Source organism: Seriola dumerili, unplaced genomic scaffold, assembly GCF_002260705.1.
Source record: "Seriola dumerili isolate Sdu_G_001 unplaced genomic scaffold, Sdu_1.0 BDQW01000226.1, whole genome shotgun sequence".
Classification (NCBI taxonomy): Eukaryota; Metazoa; Chordata; class Actinopteri; order Carangiformes; family Carangidae; genus Seriola; species Seriola dumerili.
The window spans coordinates 3788194-3808754 of NW_019174481.1; the positions used below are offsets into that span (position 1 = coordinate 3788194).

General features: G+C 39.6%; 1 protein-coding gene across 1 annotated transcript; it reads left to right on the forward strand.

Moving 5' to 3' along the window:
- Nucleotides 1-262: 262 nt before the first annotated feature.
- LOC111229078 (solute carrier family 25 member 36-A) lies at nt 263-19191 on the forward strand. The gene is made up of 7 exons (XM_022755244.1): nt 263-682; nt 3153-3317; nt 6726-6803; nt 9374-9474; nt 14766-14832; nt 14978-15267; nt 16059-19191. Exons 1-7 carry the CDS (start codon nt 642-644, stop codon nt 16250-16252), a joined length of 936 nt encoding a protein of 311 aa, XP_022610965.1. The 5' UTR covers nt 263-641; the 3' UTR covers nt 16253-19191.
- The last annotated feature ends 1370 nt before the right edge of the window (nt 19192-20561 follow it).

Below are 20561 nucleotides of genomic sequence, written 5' to 3' on the forward strand. Positions count from 1 at the left end.
ATCATTAGTGGTAGGTCTGTAGGAAAATTTCTGGTTGCTGAAGACTAATATTTAATCAATGCAATAGGACAATGATATGGCTATGTTTCTTCTTCAGGTTGCACCAAGAGCAACGCAGCTCTGATTCATTCAATTTGAACATGTGAACAGAGCATGATCAGGGCGGAGACGACGTGACGTCACGCGCCAGGCTGACCAATAGTGTGGTGTGTTGCCCAGCCTATGATTGTACAGTAAATACTATGAGCTCTACCTCCTTCCCTCTTGCTGCAGCGATGAAAGCAGAGGAGAAAACCAAGGGAAATCCCTGGATGAACCATAAAACCGTTTGCTAGAGCTGAGATATTCTTCTGCTAGTAGCTAGCCTGGTGAAGTCGAAGCTCTCCGCTGGTTTAGTCGAAGATATCTGTGTCAGAGGGGAACCTGAGCACGCTGAGAGAGACATAGGGGGGTTTGTCGGCCCACTGCAGTCTGAATCACCGGAGACTCGCCCCACCGCTGGTTCATCATCGACGTCGTTGGCCCATCGACGTGCGCATCCTCTCGGAGGCAGAAAACAACGGGAAGGGACGGGACCCAAGCCCGTGTTTGGCCCTCTGCCGCAGCCCCGAGGTGTGCTGCTTGGCAGAGCATGCTAAATAATGAGCCAAAGGGACACACTGGTTCATTTGTTCGCTGGAGGGTAAGTCAGACAGCGAATTTAATGTATGAATTGAGGTTGTTTTAAAAATTGCAGACAGCTTTGAAATATAAGACTCATTGTCTGGTTTACCTAGCTATTTAGCTAACAAGGACCATTTTTCTAAGCAGCGCGTGCACGTCAGTGTCAAAACCGTCGGTTACCGCACTTCCTGTCAACACTTCAAAATATGTCCATTTGTGTTATGAAATATGAAAGAGATTGCGTGTTTGAGCTTAAATGTGCCTTCCGGGACTCCGTTTTGTATTTCAACTGAGATTTTTGTCGTTTTACACCCTTAATTACTAACTTCTTCTAATATTTTGTACCTTTATTTTGAAGGAAAGTTAGATTAATTTCCTGGCTCTCTCTCTCTCTCTCTCTCTTGACAAAGTTCCCCTGCAGCCACAGGAGAGCTACTTATTTTATCCAGAGATTTAACATTTTAGCAACCTGAGAAATTAATTACATGAATGAAACGAAAGGCCAGTTACAGGTCTGCGTTTATAGAGTCAACAGTGTGATTAACTTCTATATCTTGTGTTTCTTTATTGATGGATATTAATAACTGTTGAAATCCCAACTCGTGTAACTTCATTTTTTTAGGGCTATTAGGGTGTTCCCACACATTTTCATGTTAATTACTCACATTCACAGCAGATAAGCATTACCTTGCAAACGTTCATCTGATAGTATTTGTTTCCAAGAATGATATTCTGAAGATTTTTCAGAGTTTCATAACTCTACAAGAATTTTAGTGTTCTGCCCGTTTCGCAATTCCTGTGGATAATTTTCTATTGATCATTTGTAAACCACCAAATAAGGCGAGAAAGTGAGGACAATACAGTAAGACTACTGTAGATGAAACTTGCATGCCATACAATAGCTAAGCAAAACTTCTTGTTCTCAGCTCTGTTAACAGGCCTAACAGCTTGTACATCAAAGAAAATGTAAACACAGGTGTAAAATTTAGTTTATTGATGCAGATTATCTGTCTTGTTTTTAATCCACCGTCCTCAGTTTTTCTGCTTCTGTCACCTCTTCTTTCATCTCTGCACCAAACCATTGACATTCAAATATGGTAATTTCATCACAACACAACTCTACTTTTATCTCTCTGAAAATCTGAAACAGCTCACTGTGTGTTGCAGTCTTGTGTAAACAGAATTTGATTTGCTTTCCCTAAAAACCTGAGCTGACAGCAATAGCACAGTGCTTCTTCTCACAACCACTGAGCACATACATGCAGCAGCCAGCATAGCCCTGAAAGTAGGCCAAGGGTCACCGCTGCCTGTGAGCATGAATGTGGGTCGGTCTTTTGAAAGGTAAATATAGCTGGTGCTACTCTAAAGAGAGTGCAGCAAGAGGAATTCGCTGCAGTGAGGATATCAGAATACACCACTCTTCAAATACAACTAGTATTCACTTTATCTGACCTACAGAGAATTTGTATAATTTGTCACAGCAGCTTTGTGGTGGTTTAACTCTGAAGCTTTGTCCATGCAAGTCCTATTGTGGAAAGCACTGAGCCGTTGGTGAAAGCAGAGGGGATCAACCAATGTGCACGTGTGGCACAGGGACAGAACATTGTTTTGAGATGACGTCTACTAGCCTACGGCTTATAAAAATTTTGTACTAATTTATACCATATAAAACAGATAGATAATACAAAAATATATGCCTGAAATTGGTGCATTATGATAATTAAGATATTCAGGGTGAAACTGATTGGAATTAGATCAGCTTTAGTTTGTTTACATGCTGCTGATGGCTTCAGTTAGATTAGAGGTCGAAGTCCAAGCAACATGATCACGAGTTTCTTTGGTTCATTTGTAAACACTCATGTCTTTATTTATGGTGTGCACGTGTGTGTGTGTTCAGCTAAACAACAGTCTTAATTTTCATGACACCTCATTCTTGTCTTCTCAGATAGCAAAGTGTCAGCAAAGTGGTTATAGTTACACTAAGCCGGAATTAGTTTCCTCTGAACTGAAACCAGTCAAATAATAATAGTCTTGATAACTTCCACATCGCAGTATCACAACACCAAGTCATGGTGTATAGATGTCTGCCTGCTCCTAGATAATTTTAGCGCTAAAAGGAATAACAGATTGTGTTACCAGTGATTGTGGAGACCAGTATTAGATGATGGTTTAATAAAGAAGACCAGCACAGGAAATGGGCAAAATATAGATGTGACTTGGACCAAATATTAAAACAATAATATTATAGTTGGTCCTTTACATATTGAATGAAGTGAGCAAAAAATAGCCTAGAATTGTAAAACATATGCATATCATATCCAACCCTTCCCCCCTATGACCAATGCTAATGCAGAGCATTAAATATGTTTGTTTTGTTGTTGATTTGTTTGTCTCACCATGTTTTACCTCATTGTGTGCTTTTCTTCCATCATTGTCTTTGTTTCTGCACCCTTTCCTTCTCAATTCATTCGTTCCTGTTCCCTTTGTAGATGTGGTGGTACAGTGGGCGCTATTTTGACTTGTCCTCTGGAAGTGGTGAAGACCAGGCTGCAGTCCTCCTCCATCACTCTCTACATCTCTGAAGTCCAGCTCAGCACCGTCAACGGAGCCAGTGTGGCCCGTGTCGCTCCGCCAGGGCCTCTGCACTGTCTCAAGTAAGGAGTATGACGCTACATGTTAACATCTTTTCTTCATTAGGCATACTTTCAAAAATTTATCTTGTTAGTTTTGATTTATTACATGATATGGGCGTAGAATACTTTTGTCAACCAAATCTTAACATTGTTTTTTTTGTAACAAATGCATAGACCTGGGAAATGCATATCAAATTGTCAATTAATGTTGTGAAATGAATATTCTGTTGGATTTTGTAGTATTATGACATAGGTTCAGCATTGTCTTTTCCTGGTCTTGGTGTTAGTTGAGTGATATGTTGGAAATTACATCCAGCTGTCTGAAAAGAACAGTGATTGTTTATACTGTCATTTCCAAACTACTTTTGATTGTTTTTCAAAATGTTTATTTGTTAATTAGGGAGATATGGTTATGGACAGCTCATGGGTTAGTACAAACCAGACGTAATTTAGCCTGACTGCATACATTGTTATGATTACATGCAAATGGAGGCAAACATATACAAATGTGCAGCACAAATTGAGGCAAAGGCACTGATTGATTTGAAAATGTGTCTGCCTGCCAGAAAATTTGGAGTTACCATGAGTTGTGTAACACAGTCAATTAGCAGGGGGAACAAGGTCTGAAAGAAACAAATGAAATTCCTGGTTTTGTTAGTCAATCAGAGAGTTGTGACGTAAGCAGTCTGTTTGTTCTTGCTGCAAATGTTCATATCTGTGGTATCTGCAGTGATAATGTAACAAGTTTGTCTGTATGTGCTGTATCACTGTAATATCAATGTGAGTTTACATTTTAAAGTACTTCCTACAAACAAATGCTTTTAGAGCATAATTATTTGCCTCAGTCTGAGATGGAGTGTTACATCACCATAACACCGTAACAATTGAAATTGTTTAATAATTGATAAGAAAAAAGCAGACAATGGATTTAGCCTATTGCCGTGTTCCTACAGTATCTATTTCATATCAAAGCCATTTGGAGTATATTCTGAATCTGAACCAATGCGAGGCTGGTCAACATGGCATCGCAAACTACAAAATTTTGTTTTCAGAAATGCTTAACTTGCCCAAGGGAGTTTTTTCTTTGGATTGCTGGGGAATTTTATTTTGGGAAACTTGTTGGTTAACTGCAGAATCTACCACCAAGACACTTGAGCAGTGCCACAGGTAAAGTCCAAGCCTCTAGTGTATTCCTATCAGTGGTATCCAGACACAAAATAGATGATTTTAAACCTCATTTTGTCCATTAAACTCTGTGGCTGTTTTGGGTACTTTCTCTAGACAACTACTAGGAAATCAGTATAAGAAATACACTATGAATTGTTCCCGTTTTTTTGCAACATGATATGTTGTGTCATTACTCTTCTCATTAAACACAATGGAAAGATGGGAAGTGAGAGCGTAGGGGAATCTGACACTGGTTAGGTTTATTTTGAGCCTACTAAAAACAAGTGTGCCTGGATACTTGTAATGAATGTTGAACACTGAAGAATTAACAGCGTTTAAATAAATATTCAACATAGCTACAGGGCTCTACTCTTGTCTGTCACAGAGCATGTCACTCACTGTTAAACATGCTGCATAATGCACAAGCTGCTGTGTGTGGAATTTTCCACTGCCAGATGCTTGCATTAATTATTTTGTAAATTGGGTGTCTTTTACAAACTACTTATCTCATGTTTTGCTCCATATCACAGGAAAAATGTTGCTTTTGAACATGGAATTACATGAGATTCAGATGTATAGGACAAATGCTAATTTCGCACTTTCACAGTTTGATAGAAACGCTTATTTGTCATGTAAGTGTTTTTTCTTCCATTTGTTTGGCTGAAAAAATTTGATTTGTTCTCACAGGCTGTTGCAATAAGTGGGAATGATTTCTTTTCAGCTTCCCTGCCTCAACAAGGCTTTGTTATCAACACTTTCTTCAGGATTTTGTTTAATAACACTGGACTGATGCCCCTTTTAGAGAGATTGCAGTTAATCTGGGCATTGTTTTGAGCTCAACATTGGTCTTATACTGAAGTAAACCAACTTCTTGTGTTGTCCTTGAGCCAAGAGCAGAAAGTGCGCACCACTACTACATAATACAAAGTGGAAAAGGGCAGAAGAGGGAAGAGCAGTATGGCAAGGAAAGAAAAAAAAAACACACACAAGTCAAAGTGGCTCAACATGCAGTGTGGCGCTGGCCTAGTTCCATTTTAGAGCAGGGTATGTAAACTAATGATTTGAGTTTTGTGACTGTGGAGAACACTGCCACTCTAAGCTGTGTGTTGAGTAGGTATCGATAATTACTCTGTATTCTTGAGGAGATACCACACACTGTAAATCATTACTGAGGTGAAATATTTAACTATTAACAGAACTTGGCAAATATCTCACAGCCGCAGTTGGAAGGCAAAACTCAGCAACCCACAAGCTGAACAAAATGCAGCTACATAGCCCAGATAGACTGGGGCTTTGTCTTGTTTTTAATGGTATGGGACAGCTCTAGTCTAGCCACTATCATAAGAATTTAATCTCCTCCAAAGGACCATTTTGTTATCTGGCCCAAAGGACCATTTTCTTGTGTTCTGGGTCTCTTATTTCTTTCCAAGATCACTTGATTGTTTTCTTTGAATGTAGTTTGTATCAGTGAATGTGAAAAGGTGCACCAGATGAAGGTGAGCTACAAACTGAGCTTATTCTGAATCAGGTTACTGGGTTAAATTAGACACGAAGGAACAGTCTTTGAAGTCAGGTGCCAACAGAAAATGAACATGTGAAGTGTTGACTATAAACACCGACAGATCTGGGACACCTGTCATTTCATTTTTTCTTTGGTCCTCCAGTGTGTTGATAGTGACCCTGTGTATAATGTCAGGCTGTACTGAGTGTCAAGTCTTGGTAGAATGCCAAAGAAGTTATAATTTACTGGTCTATCTGCTAAGGGCGCCCACATCAGACATAAATTTAGCCACAAACAGAAGTTGTGCCAAATGAAATGTTGTCTCTATGGTTTGACCTGCTTTTTGAAGGACTTTCTATTTCCAGTGGCTCTTTTTCTGTGACCATAAAGCATGTGAGGGATTTTTTTTACATACAGGGTTGAGTAAAGATCTGTTGCATGCGTAACTTCAGAATGCATCCTGTTTATATGAAATGTAATTGCCAAACATTAAAAATAAAACTACTCATTGAACACTTTGGATTAAAAGGCTATGAAGTAAAAGTTAAACACACGACAACACCTCTATACACAGTCAAGACATCTCTCTACTCAATGCGCCAGCCAGTCACATGCTTATTTGCCCAATGATATACATTAATTTAAAGTTTAATACATGGATATTAAATGTACTGTATTCTTTCTCTGTACAATGATGGAATGACCAATAAAACTGAAATGTGAAACTGAAATGTTTAATGAAATGTTTTCTGTCTTTGCAGGTTAATTCTAGAGAGAGAAGGACCTCGTTCACTCTTCAGAGGACTAGGACCCAACCTTGTAGGTGTGGCACCTTCCAGGTATGTACAGTATTATCTACAGTGTTCTGGGTGTTTCACCTGGCCTCTTACTTTAGCCTTCATGTCCAGGTCGTCTTAAGCAATTCCACAAAAATGTATGGAAAAAAAACTAAAGAAAGAGGAAAGTAAATAACCTACACATGCATATCTGATAACCAACACAAGAGAGTCACTAAACCTCTGATGTTAATAAAAAACTGTCGGATTGTTACACTTTTCTCAGCTCTAGCTTGACGTGCTTGACTGTTATCAGAGAATAAAGGCATTCCTGTATCATTCACTTCACACATCACATAAAACCTGGGCACACAGGAATATATTTGCTCCTGCTAGATGTTTTTCAAGTTTCCGGCTCACTTGGAGCTTATGTTGACAGTAATAATAGCAGGTCACAAATACACAAATGAATGGAGTTAAACTCACGGAAATGCAATGAAAATCTGTCCTGCAAATCCCAGCGGAAATGAGCAGGTTTTCTTGCTTAGCTTAGCTGGTTAGGGTTGCATAACAGCCTGGAGTCAGTCGATCAGAGTCTGAATGAAACAGCAGCAACTGCAGGCGGCAGCCGGCTGTGACAGTCTTGTCACGTGACTGTTGTTGTGTATTATCATCACAATGGGGTTCCTATATTGAGGCAGTTGTGTTTGTGTCTAATCCCCCTCCCTGACCTGTCTAGTTCTCCCTAGCTACCTCTGCATCACATTGTCATCCTCTTCCAATTGGTTCATTGTAGTGTCTGTCTCAGTCTCTGAGTCATCCTCTCCTCTGCTCTAATACTCTGTCTCTATCTCTCCTGCCATGTTTGTCATTCTTTGCCTATATTAATTCAGAACTCTGGGTCCTTTGCTATATATGCTGTCTGACTCAGACTCTCTGTGTGTGTGTGTGTGCGCGTGCGTGTGTGTGCGTGTGCGTGTGTGAGCGTGCGTGCGTGCGTGTGTGCGTGTGTGTGTGTGTGTGTGTGTGCCCTGTGGGCTAGTCATCCAGCTGTGGGAGAGGCAGCTTCTTTCCTGGTCATGACAGCTATAGCAAACTGTGCTATAGGATGACATTGTTACATAAGCCTGAGCCTGATGAACTCATCATAGCAGTTTTAATCCTAATGTTTTCCAGTTATTTTTCTGCAGTTCCAGACTGTCTCACTGCGGATACAATACATCATTACATACAATCTGTGTATTTGTACCTGATTGCCACAGTGCTTCACTGAAGCTTTATCACACTTCACAGGAAAAAACGAAATGAAAAATCTGAGACTTATGGTAATTGGTAAAAACTCCTTCATTTAAGTTTTTCCAAGCCATGAGCAATACTAAATCTTCACTCATTATTCAGAGCAGCCAGATTCATCAATTCAGCCTTCAACTGACTGCAGGCAGTTAAATCTAAGGATTCTTCAAGGAAGATACGCTAAACAAATGCCAGATTGCTATGAGTTATTGATCAACATGCATCCATCAATGCCTGCCAGTGGAAAATTCCAGTTTTGAAGATGTATGGCAACTTGAAACATTTCCACTCCATTTAATCACAGTCTAAAGCTTGAGCTTCAGATGCAATATTACTGAATGAAATAACTGATGTATTACTTTATCTATCTGTGAGGGGAGGTGTGGGGTGCTGGGCTACAGAGTTATTCTCTCCTGTTATAATTAGGAAACAGCACTCTGACGCTGGAAAGCTAAAAACATCTTCTGATGCTAATGAGAGCACGGTTCACTGGGCGTGCTGCTGGCGTTCATTAGCAACACACACACATAAGACATGCATATGGAACAGCTTGGACCAGCAGCGCCAGTCATTACGTAGGAGAGATGCACATACACATTCAGAACCACTCACATAATTCATCTACAGAGCAACATGATGATGTTGAGCGTGCATGCTCTCAATTCAGATGGAGAGCAGGGAGGAGAGGTCACTGGGTTTAATTCCACTCAGCAGAAATGTTGACTAAATCCTGTGATTTTATTTAGTGAAAAGCAACTAGAATCATGGGAGATAAATCTGCTACTAAAGCATGCCATGAGATGATTGAGACACACACACACACACACACACACACACACATCACACACACACACACACACACACACACACACACACACACACACACACACAGACACACACATATAAGCACAGATAAACTCTTATACATGGCTTGCTTTTATGTTGCATATTAGCTGGCTTAGCGCTCTTCTATGGCATGCCCTCAGGCATTCAGGCAGTATTTTGTTTCAGGCAGTTGAAATAATGTTTTCATATTTGATGATATTCTTCATATAAACCATGCAGTTATACAATTTCTCTGCTTATGTTACTAATGGTTCCAGTAAGTGATCTTATATAGTACAACTAAATTCCTATATACTCAACATTAACTTTTAGATGCAAATGGTGCACACGGCCATCTTGATGAGTGGTACAGGTACATGTGTTCAAACTGAAGAAGCTAATAAGGAAAATCATTGTTTTCTCCCAGTGTTCCCTCACTGGTTAGTAGTAGTTATTCTATAGTTAGCTTCCAGTGTTTTTAATTTCTTACCTATGTCTTATTGTTTTCGTCACAGGGCAATCTACTTTGCGGCCTACTCAACAGCTAAGGAGAAGCTGAATGGAGTACTGGAGCCAGACTCTACCCAGGTGCACATGGTGTCTGCTGGGATGGCAGGTAATGATGGCTCCCTCTCCTCCTCCCTTCTGTCTGTCCGTCTGTCGCTGTCTGTTAAATCTGCCTGTTTGTCTGTCTGTCAGTCTGCCTGGGCAGTGTAGATCACAGATGGGTTTTATTTAAAGAAAAAAACATGTTAAAGAATTATTCCGTTTGTCGTCATGAGACAAATTTAATTTATCTTTATCTTCTCATCATTTTTTTCACAATTTGTAGTACCCCTGAAGTTTCACATCATCACCACCCCCCTCTCCCCTTTCCATATACATGTGTGGGATGGGGGGATCTTCACAAATTTAAAAGCTTGTGAATACCTAAAGCATGCAAAAGCTAACTAATACTATCTGTTATAAGTAGGAATTACGTAGCTCTTTCATGTATAGAAATATTAAATATAAACATGAGGGTGTTTTAATAGAAAGCACAATTTAAGACTCTCAGGATCAAACCGACCTTGACCTTGATTGTGGTGACAGTAGCCTCACTTTGTTCACTGTGAAACCAAGCCATGAAAGATGAATTTATCCATGCTGGAAACAATTTACCTTATACTGTCAAATTATTTCAAAGTAAAGTGTTAATGTCCCATCTTACTTACATCTGGAAGTAAAGAAAAATTACCATGCCAGTCACACAATAACATTTTACATCCTTACCACCTACTCTCACAAGCTTTTTTCTGAGCACGTCCTTTCTCTAAATACACCAATCTACTAAGATAACACAGTATCTTGTCTCTTCATGGTGGCCTTGACAGCCCACATACGGTTGAAGTGACAAAACCTTATATCAGCACTAAATCCAGACACAGCACCAAGGCAGTTTCAGGCTACAATGTGCCACTGCTGGCATATCTCCCGTGACTAAGCTGTATATATTTCTAGCTGCTTAGCAAAAAGAAGAAAACCACATGGTCCTCAAAGTTTAGGTTGTGCTTTCCACTTCTCCTAGCCCTGTTGTCCCCCATGTCTTCCATTATTTTTTTTTATCCTCCTCGCCCTTCTTTCCTCTTTTTTATTCTTTCATTTTGAGGCCTCTCCAGAGGACTCTGTAAATGGTTTAACATCCCAGTTGTTACTTAAACAGTGTGGTCTGGGCCCCCTTCTTTGCTCTGTGTGTATAGAGGAGAGAGCACGGTCCCCAAAGGTCAACCGGGGCCCCTGGCACTCGGGCGGACACGTCAGGTAGCACCCCATTTCTTTACACTGGTATGATGAAAACCATGGTGATTTTTTATGAATATTAGAAAGTTCATGATGGTTATTCATTTGTAATGATAATACCATTGCTTATGGCAGTGTGTTTGCTGCTGGTTTGTAGTTTTAGGTTCTTCTCATACGGTTTTATTATTGCTTAGTCTTGACACACACCTCCCCCTTTCCCCTTAGCCTGTTGTCTTGTTCCATCAACATAGTAAAGGTAAAGTAATGACACATACTTGGATTTTATGTTTTTCAGCACAAAAGAAATGCTAACCTTGTCACTGCCACAAAAGCTTGTAAATGCTGTGCTTTTTTTTTTTTTTTTTTTGTCATCATCCATCAACACCATTAGTGCCTCAGTCATTTCTTTTCACGGAGAATTAGTATCTTTCCATCATCTAATGATTTCAACATAACGTCCTCTTTTCAAATGGGTTTAGGGTGCACCAGTAGGTCACCTGGTTAAGCGCATTATGTTATAAAGGCTGAGGCTGCCAGTTTAAAAAACACTAATTATTACTTGATACCAAGATGCAGTGAAAGCACAGATTTGTTATGTAATTGATGAAAACTTAACACAGTGGATCCCAAAAAAGTCTTCATACATTAAGCTTAGAGAATAGTGTTTTTTCTCTTGTTCCACACATTTCTTCATCAACGTGTCAGTCGCATACATATAAGCAAGGACATATTGTAACATGACCTTAGCCCATAAGCTACAAGTGCTAGACAGCTCGCTTATGTTATCTTGGGCAAACATCTGTGTCATAGATCTATACAAATGTCCCATTGTCCTTCATATGCACACATTTTCCATACTCTCCTCAAGCTTGTCAGCACTGAGAATTAGCAGAGTTAACAGAAGCCTTAGTGACTGGACAGCTACGTTTTACCCAGATGCTGGAGAATTGTTTCCAGTTTTGTAAAGTGACTCTGAGGAGTCACTGTCTCCCTGCTATGAATTGTTGGCTTCCTTTCTCCTTGGGGAAAGGAGGTTAGGCCGCTACTTATTTTCCTTTCCAGCCGTTAATCTAAAGCATATTTGCCGTCTCTGAATGTAGGTCAATCTTCTGTGGTGAGACTGCACAGGCATTATGTACCATAGAAGGGTCATAATGCACACCATGCAGCAGCATGACCATATGAAAATGCAGGTTTTCACTCTGAGGTTCAATTCAGGGATGTGTGTGTTAGCCTTTATTAGTTGCACATTTATCTACTTAATGGCTTGTCAAAATTACTAAGCAGGGAAACAAAAATGAGGTTAATTTACGTTACCTGAAATATCTGTTGCTTTGTCTCATGTCATAGAATATTGTGACCGTCCTGCTTTCCTTGTAAGGTTTATATACTGACATAAATTTGGTACACAGTGAACAAAAAAACAACAAAAACAATTACAAAAACAGTTTAACTCTCACAATAAAATGATTACTACATTAAACATTACTAATTTACATAATTATGAACATAATTTTACAATGAATGTTAAGACTTGAGGCTCTACACACAAACATTCTGTAACTGAAAAATACTTCAAAAGTAAAGTATTTTTCCTTTTTATTTTCAGCGGCAATTTCTGTGACATCGAAGAGGACGTGTTAGATAACTGCTGTAGCAGTCATCTGATGTGTTTTTGTAGAAACAGGCTGGCTCTCTAGAGACACTTTTTTGTCCACGTAAAAGGACATCTTAATGTTATTTTTAAATTTATCCCAGTTTTTCCAGAATCAGGTTTTGCCCAGAGAGATATTTGGGGCAAACTGAGTTAAATTCATTGTTCCACCTCATTGTTTCACTTCACTGTCTCCAATATGACTTCACATACTCGTAAAATGGTTTGTTTGCTCCTGACATCACCATCATCCTCCACTTAGAGTCTGTTACACACAACGACAAGGTTAGCATTTCCACCTGCCTCTCTTTATTTTCTACCTTATTTTATTAAGCATTTGATTTCGTTCTTTCTCTGATATGTAGAGTATAAACTGATAATGGCACAATGATAATGAAGAATACATCTTCAATTTTATTTTCTGCCTTTGTGTTTGTACTTGTGTGTCACCTCGCTTCGGTGAGATGGAGCTGGAGGTTTGGATTGGGTTGGCTTCTGTTCAGTCAACGTTTTCTTTATTCCAGTTGATAAAAGGAGTAAAGGGAGGGGATAAATTGTTATAAAGTGAAAGTAAAAGATATGTAAAACCATTTTATTAAAACGAATAATAGTAAATTAGTGGGCATGGGGTTTAGAGTTGAGATTAGGTTTTGGTGAAAGATGGGGGGGGGGGTCAGTCCTTCACCTCCCATCTCTTCTCCATCTACCTGTACAGTACCAGTGGGGTTGGGGTTGGGGTGGGTGGTTGGTGGGGTTGGGGGTGGATGTGACTGCTGCTTGTGTGCGACTGTGGTACAGAAAAGCCTGTGTCTATTTTAGGGCTTTACTGTAAAGCTTTCACCCCTGCGTGATTGGGTGGGAGACCCCCGCCATCTGAGCCCCCCATATCTGCAGGCTACTAGCTGCAGCGGGGAGGAGCTGGAGGAGCTTTGCCCCTCCCTCGTGAGTACACACCATAGACGCTACTTCCTTCTACTTCCCTCTTTTTTTCTTCTGCCTCTTTTGTTCTTCTCTTCTTCTCTTCAACAGACCTGTGTCATCCTCTCTTCTTCACGCAGTTGCCTTAACGTAGGGCTCTGTTGCATTGATACTCTAGATGTAACTCAGGCCTCTTTATAGACTTGCCCTCGTCTAGCTGTTTTCTGCAAATGGCCATGTTTTGTTTCTCTATCGTACATCATCTGCATCAGAAACTTTCAGAGACTTTGTGTCATTTCATAATGATACAAAGTGCTCATTAACTAGCTTTACACCCTACATATCAAACTTTACATCACTGTATATTGCCTGCTGTTCCTACCTAACAAAACTATGTTCAAAGTATCATCCCTTGTAAGCAACTCGAACAAGCACATGCACACACTCTTATCTACCTGCAAACAAGGGCATTCCTAATGCAATTTAGGGACCTAATTATTGACTGACCCCCTGTTTGGAAATAAGCTAACATTGAGATTGGCTGTGAAGACAGAGGGACATATACAACAAGGTGACCCGCCACCATTAGGAACTAAAGGCTGGACTAAATTCCACGTCAGAGACTTTCCACTTAAGTCCTGCTGAATAATTGAAGAATCTCATCCAGACACCATCTTGTTTCTCTCTGCTGTCATAGTAGGGCTTGTTGGCCCGTATCAGGCCAACAGCCTGTCTGTAGTGTCTAACCAGTTAACCACTGGTTTGTTGAATGTTATAGAATAAACACAAGGATATGCATTCATTGACTAATAAGTTGATGCATTCATATTGGTTTAAAATTTAGAGCAATGTCCAAACTATGAGTCAGACCCACTGTGTTTGACTTGGAAGTTGTGTAATAGCAGATCTGTTTGTAAAAATGCTGATAGTCATGTGTATATCAAAGCACCTTGAGAATGTAATGATATTAAAGAACAGACAACCTCTGTAAACTCTTTAAGATGAGCTGATGTTATGATAGTGAACTGATGTTCATAGAACCACAAGAGCTCTCATTAGCATTTAAAAGAAATGAATGAACTCCAGTAGAATAACAATCTGCCACACTCAAAGGCCTAAAATGAATTTGCTGCTTGGCCTCATTTCCCAGTGGTTGCAGTTAGATATTTTTTATGATGGAAAAAATAAAGCTTAAAGCTGCTGCCTTTGTGCACTGTTGTAAGTTAAGATACTTTAGTTCAGGAAGAGAGCTGTTTGTTTACTTGCACCTGAGTAACATTTCACATGAAGAGGATCAATATGTGATGTGTGCATTGTTGTCTCTTATGCAATCAGTGATTTTTTTTACTTTTATTAAATTGATACAAATTTAGTCTGAGTTAATGAATGAAACAGCTGACTGAAAAGTTAAACACTGAAGCCAGTTGATCCTGTTTAGTGAAGTGCTTTCTCATTGTCCTTGCACAGTATAGAATATTTAGTATACTTGTTTAGATTGTGTTCTTCCAAGTGTCTCTGCATCTGTCTGAACCTCTGACCTCCTCTGAATTTCCCAGGGTTCACCGCCATCACAGCAACCAATCCCATCTGGCTGATTAAGACTCGTCTGCAGCTGGATGCCAGGTGAGGAACCACAAACCTTAATGTCATAAGTCCCAAAGCTGCAGTGGAATGGGTTGTATGACTCTTTAACTTTCCTATATCAAAAATACAATAATGAGAATGAAATGACATTGTCATTAAATGAAAAGTCTCTTTATGATTACAGAAACCGGGGGGAGCGGCGAATGAATGCATTCGAGTGTGTGCGGCGGGTGTACCAGATGGACGGCCTGCGAGGTTTCTACAGGGGCATGTCAGCCTCGTACGCTGGCATCTCTGAGACTGTTATCCATTTTGTCATCTATGAGAGCATCAAACGCAAACTGCTGGAATCCAAAGCCCATGCCAGCATGGACGAAGAGGACGAGTCTGTCAAAGATGCCTCCGACTTTGTGGGCATGATGCTCGCAGCAGCCACCTCCAAGACCTGTGCCACCTCCCTCGCCTACCCTCATGGTACTCTTCTGTTTCACTCAGCTTAGCTTTTTTTTCTTTTCCAAGGATAAGGCTAATAATATTCCACGTTTTTCTTTTTGTCAACAAATCCCTTGGAAAAATATTGCCTGCCTTGTCCTTTAAAGGACGCTGTTAGTTTGCTGTTAGTCATATCAACTTGAAAGTGATTTTTACATAATCAATACATAATCTTTCAGGACACATATCATATGGCATATGGAAAATATTGTCAAATATGAACCATGTTCGAGTATTGAGATCCAAAATGGGGTATTATTTTTCCTAATTTGTACTGGAGTTTTACAATTATAAGGGAACAAAATCCATCACAGAAAAGGAAGAGTATCTAATTTTTCTGCTGTTTGTAAGATGAAGAGACCAGAATACATTGTAGCATCAAGACATGTTGCATTTAGAGTAAGGTAGTGACTCACTATTTGTTACTGGAAAAATATCAAGGTCCACTTGTGCTATAAATATCATTATCATTGTCCACCTACATGTAAAGCCCACAGCTGAATGCAACAGTTCAGATACCTTCTGTTTGTCTGAAGTAATTCTGGGACATTTAAGAACTCAGTGTGTCTAGCAGATTATTCAGTTTAGGATTAGGCGAGGGATAGTTTGTATACTCAAAGATGGATCACTTGCATCAATGGTTTACTTGACAGCAGCAGATACAAAAAAATATCTTTAGGGAGACATAGCACTCATTAGCGAAGTGTGACAAAAGCAAATAATGACCAGTAGTGTATCTAACACAGTTTTCTTCCTCCACTCTTAAATTGCAGAAGTGATCCGCACACGGCTACGAGAAGAGGGCAGCAAGTATCGTTCCTTCTTCCAAACTCTGCTCACGGTACCCAGGGAGGAGGGATACCGGGCGCTGTACCGCGGCCTCACCACCCACCTTGTCAGACAGATCCCCAACACCGCCATCATGATGTGCACCTATGAAGTGGTGGTCTACCTGCTTGGCCGTTAGCACACCAGGCTTGTCTCCTTCCTGTTTAGAGAGGGAGACAGCAAATGACTGAGAAGGATGCCCTTTGGCAAGTGCGAATGAGATGTCAAAATGAAGACCAAAGGAAAACTCAAGATAGTCTAGCGGACCAGGAAAGGACAAATGGAAAACACATGAAGAAAAAGGAAGGAGGAAATTGTTATCAGCATCACCACCTCCAGTTCCCTTTATCAAGCTGCTGGGAAAGATAGAGGGCGCTATATGTCACAGAAGAGGTAATATGGGTGGGACAAGAGAGGAGGCACTGACAGGAAAGACGCAGGAAACAGAAGGTACCTCTGAAGGAAAAGATTTTAAGCACATTTCAGTGGCCTTAACAGAATGGGTTTTAGTTTGCATCCTTCTCATCTCTCATAGAGATGATATTGTGAAGGGGGAATGCTTGGAGTTACAACTGAACTTGGACAACTGAACTTGACAGGAAAGATGATGACTAAACGTAGGTCGATTTCAATAATCCAAGAATCTCTACTTGGCCCCATTTGTCTGCACAAGTCTGCTCTTGCTTCAGTGCTGTGAAACTACTGTACGATTGGGTTGACTGGCAGTTAGGGAATGTCAGAAGGAGGTTTGCTTTTGAAGCAAAGAGATCACTGGTGTCAAGTCACCCAAATCCACCCATCTTCGCACTACAAAAAGTGTGGCTTCAAGCATTCCCCTCTGAACACTGCAGCCGACCTTCCCCCCTCATGCATGCATGGCAGTGCACTCACTGGCCAAAAACACAATGAAGAGCTTGTGATGGCCTGTCACTGAAAACACATGCGTCAGACACTTAACTAGTGTTTATAAAGAGTAGGTTGAAAAGCTGACCTTCATTCAGTGTTTGATTCCTCCATAGCTCAGTGCCTGGTGGTGACATGCTAAGGCTGAAGTTGGCCCGGGGCGTTGACAGTTTGTTAGAACTGAACAGAGATCATATACTAGGCCAGCTTCTTCCTTCAGCCAGTCACTGCTTAGGTCTTAAAAAACCTTGTGTGAAAACATGATTACTAATGTGTCCTTTCTGAGATGTGAAGTGTGCGACTGTCCAAAAGGTACCAAGACTAAGTATCTACCATTGGAGTTCCGCTGCTTAAATATAATGTGACGGTGTGGGGAAATGTTGGAGTGGGAGACTGTTGATGAAGTTTCATCATCACCCCATAACCTCTTTGTGTGAGTGTGTATGTGTGTGAGTCTAACATGTGAGTCACTTTCACCATGATGGTCTATGTTCAAGGATGTGTGTGTTTGTGCATCTGCAGTCATGTGTGCCTGCATGTATAATAAATATCTACTCCAGATTTCCCTCCTCTAACTATTAATCTTGCAAGACATTGTGGGTGTAAAAAAGCTCCTGTATGATACTGGGAGCTTTCATTACCACTCTCATGCCATTCCTTCCTTCCAGTGGCTTCCATCTGACCTGATAACATGCACTTTTGTGGCCTTTTAGGGCTTGTGCTTTGCATTTTATTGTGTGGACAGTATAAACTTGTACATTGTAAAAGAAAAAAAGTATTACTGTATATCAAAATGGTATTTTGCGCAACTGTTCATATAGCAGATATATTGTACAGTTTAGAGTTCTCAGTAGTTGTGAAGGATGTCCAAATGTGTTTATATAATATAGATACTGTATATGCATATCATTTTTTTCTTAGGCCTGTGTATGATCATGCTCTAGTATGCATTTGCAAATGATTGTTTTCATTTTTGTGCAATTTAACATTGTTTTGACATGGACTATTGACATGAGTATTGAAATTGCTTGACTTATTTTTGTTAAGTATTTTTTTCTGCATTTGTATGTTGCTGTAAGCTGTCATGCGGACATTTGTGCGTACATGAAAGCTAACAAAAGGTGTAGTACAAATACTTTCATGCAAGCATTTGTGCTGGAGCGTTGGTTAGTCATTTTACAGTGTTTATAAAAAGTGTTCCATTTTGCAAAGTTTGGATGTTTCCATCGTTCATGATGTTTACATTGTTCCTTACTGTCTGTCAGATTCTTTTTGGCTATCTTAGCAACATGTGAATATCTACATGGAGGTGTTATGTGAGAATTGAAGAACTGGAATCTGGGCAGAGTACCACGGTAATTTGGGATTGTTAAAGACTTAATTTGAGTGATCCAGAATTTGCTAATCTAACCTTTTACTGAAGAGAGTTGTTGTCTAAAAGACAGTAAATGTATCCTTTTTAAGCTATCACTTCAAAAAGCAAAAAATTTAATGTGCATTTTTTTCAAATTGTATACAAGCACCTTATCAGGTTTTCACTCAATACTTTTATGTTGTTTATTATCAGAACATCCTTCTAAATAATGTTTAAAACTTCTCCAGTCTTCTCACCACAGTCTCTTTGACCCAGTCGCTTTCTCAGTGCGCACTCATTCTTCATACGGAAATGATAAAGTTCACACAATTTCCATGTTTTAAAAAAATATTGTCTTTTTTCACCAATTACAGGAAATCTTGCTCATTCACCCATGATGTTCTTCAGCGCTCTCATTTTTCCCCCCTTGTTGCAGTATCATTTCAGAGGCAAACTGGGTTGCTGTAACTTGTAATAGTTATTGATTTTCTGTCTCCATTGACATGTTGCTAGCCTTTAGTTGCTGTCCATGCTTGAAAAAAAAAATTTGCAGACTCATTTTAACGTCCATGTTTTCCTACAAAACACTAATAGTTTCTATGTCTTTGGCTTCGTTGCAGTAATACTTGAGGTCAAATTACCAAAATGTGACATGAACAGACAACTGGACAAACAGTGCAAACATTTCATTTATGTTTTTTTTTTTTTTACCTCTCAGTGTCTGTATGCAATTCAATCTCTTCAGCCTGTATGCTGGGACTGGATTGCAGTCTCAAGCAGGGTTGAATGACACCTGAACTACCGTTTTTTGCCAGCTCAGTTGTTGATGTGTTTTTGTTTGTTTTGTTTGTTTTTAAACACAAAAGTAAATAAAAATACATTTGTAACTATATTTATATGAGCCTTTATTTATTTATTAATATGTTCTGTTGTAGAAGTATTTACAGTTTGAAGCCCCTAAAGTTAAGAAGAGGTTACTCTTGTTCGGATGTAAGGATAATTTATGATGAAAAACCACTACATTTGACTGATACACTAAGCACAATAATAATCTTCTTTTCAGTGGGCAGAGGACACTTTCTCTTGTTCTAGTGCACATCTTTCTAAGATAAGACGGAATTTTATCCATAAAACGTTTATGCTAAAGATGCTCAGAATACAGAGTAAAATAAATACATACCACATATATAACACATACCACATAGTAAGGTACAAATTAGAAAAAAATACTGTATACAAATGTAAAATAAACGTAAATGCAAAGTGTGATGGCGCAACTCAGGAATGGAAGTCCAGTTTCTATTTTATAAATTACAGGCAATGAATGAAATGTTGGGAGATGTGCTTCAGTGTTATTATGTTAAAATGTTTAAGAAAGTATAGAAATTAAAGTATGAAGAGTTCGAGGGGGAAGAAGTCCATGAATTGTATTTACCTACTCTTACCAGCAGGAGGAGCCAAATAGCTCCTGATAGAATTGACCAGCGCACAGGTTGAATTTACTGAATTCACTGAGTTTAGTTTTCTCCCTAACCTCCCCAAAATGCAATTAGAAATGCCATTTAAAGTTGCAATCAGTCTAAAGTCTTATGAAACCGAGAGGGCCTTTTTCTTCAACCCGGCACACACAGACACACACACACACAGTTCCCACCTTGCACGTCTTCATGATCATCTTCATGCTGACATATTAGAGGCCAATAAAGGCATCGATTCCTGATTAGCGCTCTGTAATGGACGTGTAATGCCTGCAGCAGAATTAATCAATGAATGTGGGTAGATTGAAATTGGAATAATCCATCATCATACATGTTGTGGTTGCATTGAAGTGACTTACATAAAAAATGGCCATAAGACATTAGTTTGTATTGATTTTGTAGTGCAGCTATGAGGGTTGTTCAGCACAAACAGCTCACACACTGCCCCGATTACAACTCGATTCAAATCAATCAGCCCTGCTCTCTTTTACTTAAACAAAATAGCCTGAATTTCAGATTTTACAGCAGATCAGTTTATTGATTTTGCGGTTATGTACATCAACTGGCCTCCACTTAACAGCCAGTTGAATTGTTTAGTGATGAAGAGTCTGCTGGAAACCACAATCTGAGATGTACACAAGAACAGACAAATAAAGCATGGGGATATCGATGCATTCAAGTGCTGTCGGGAGCGATGGTAATAACTTACACGG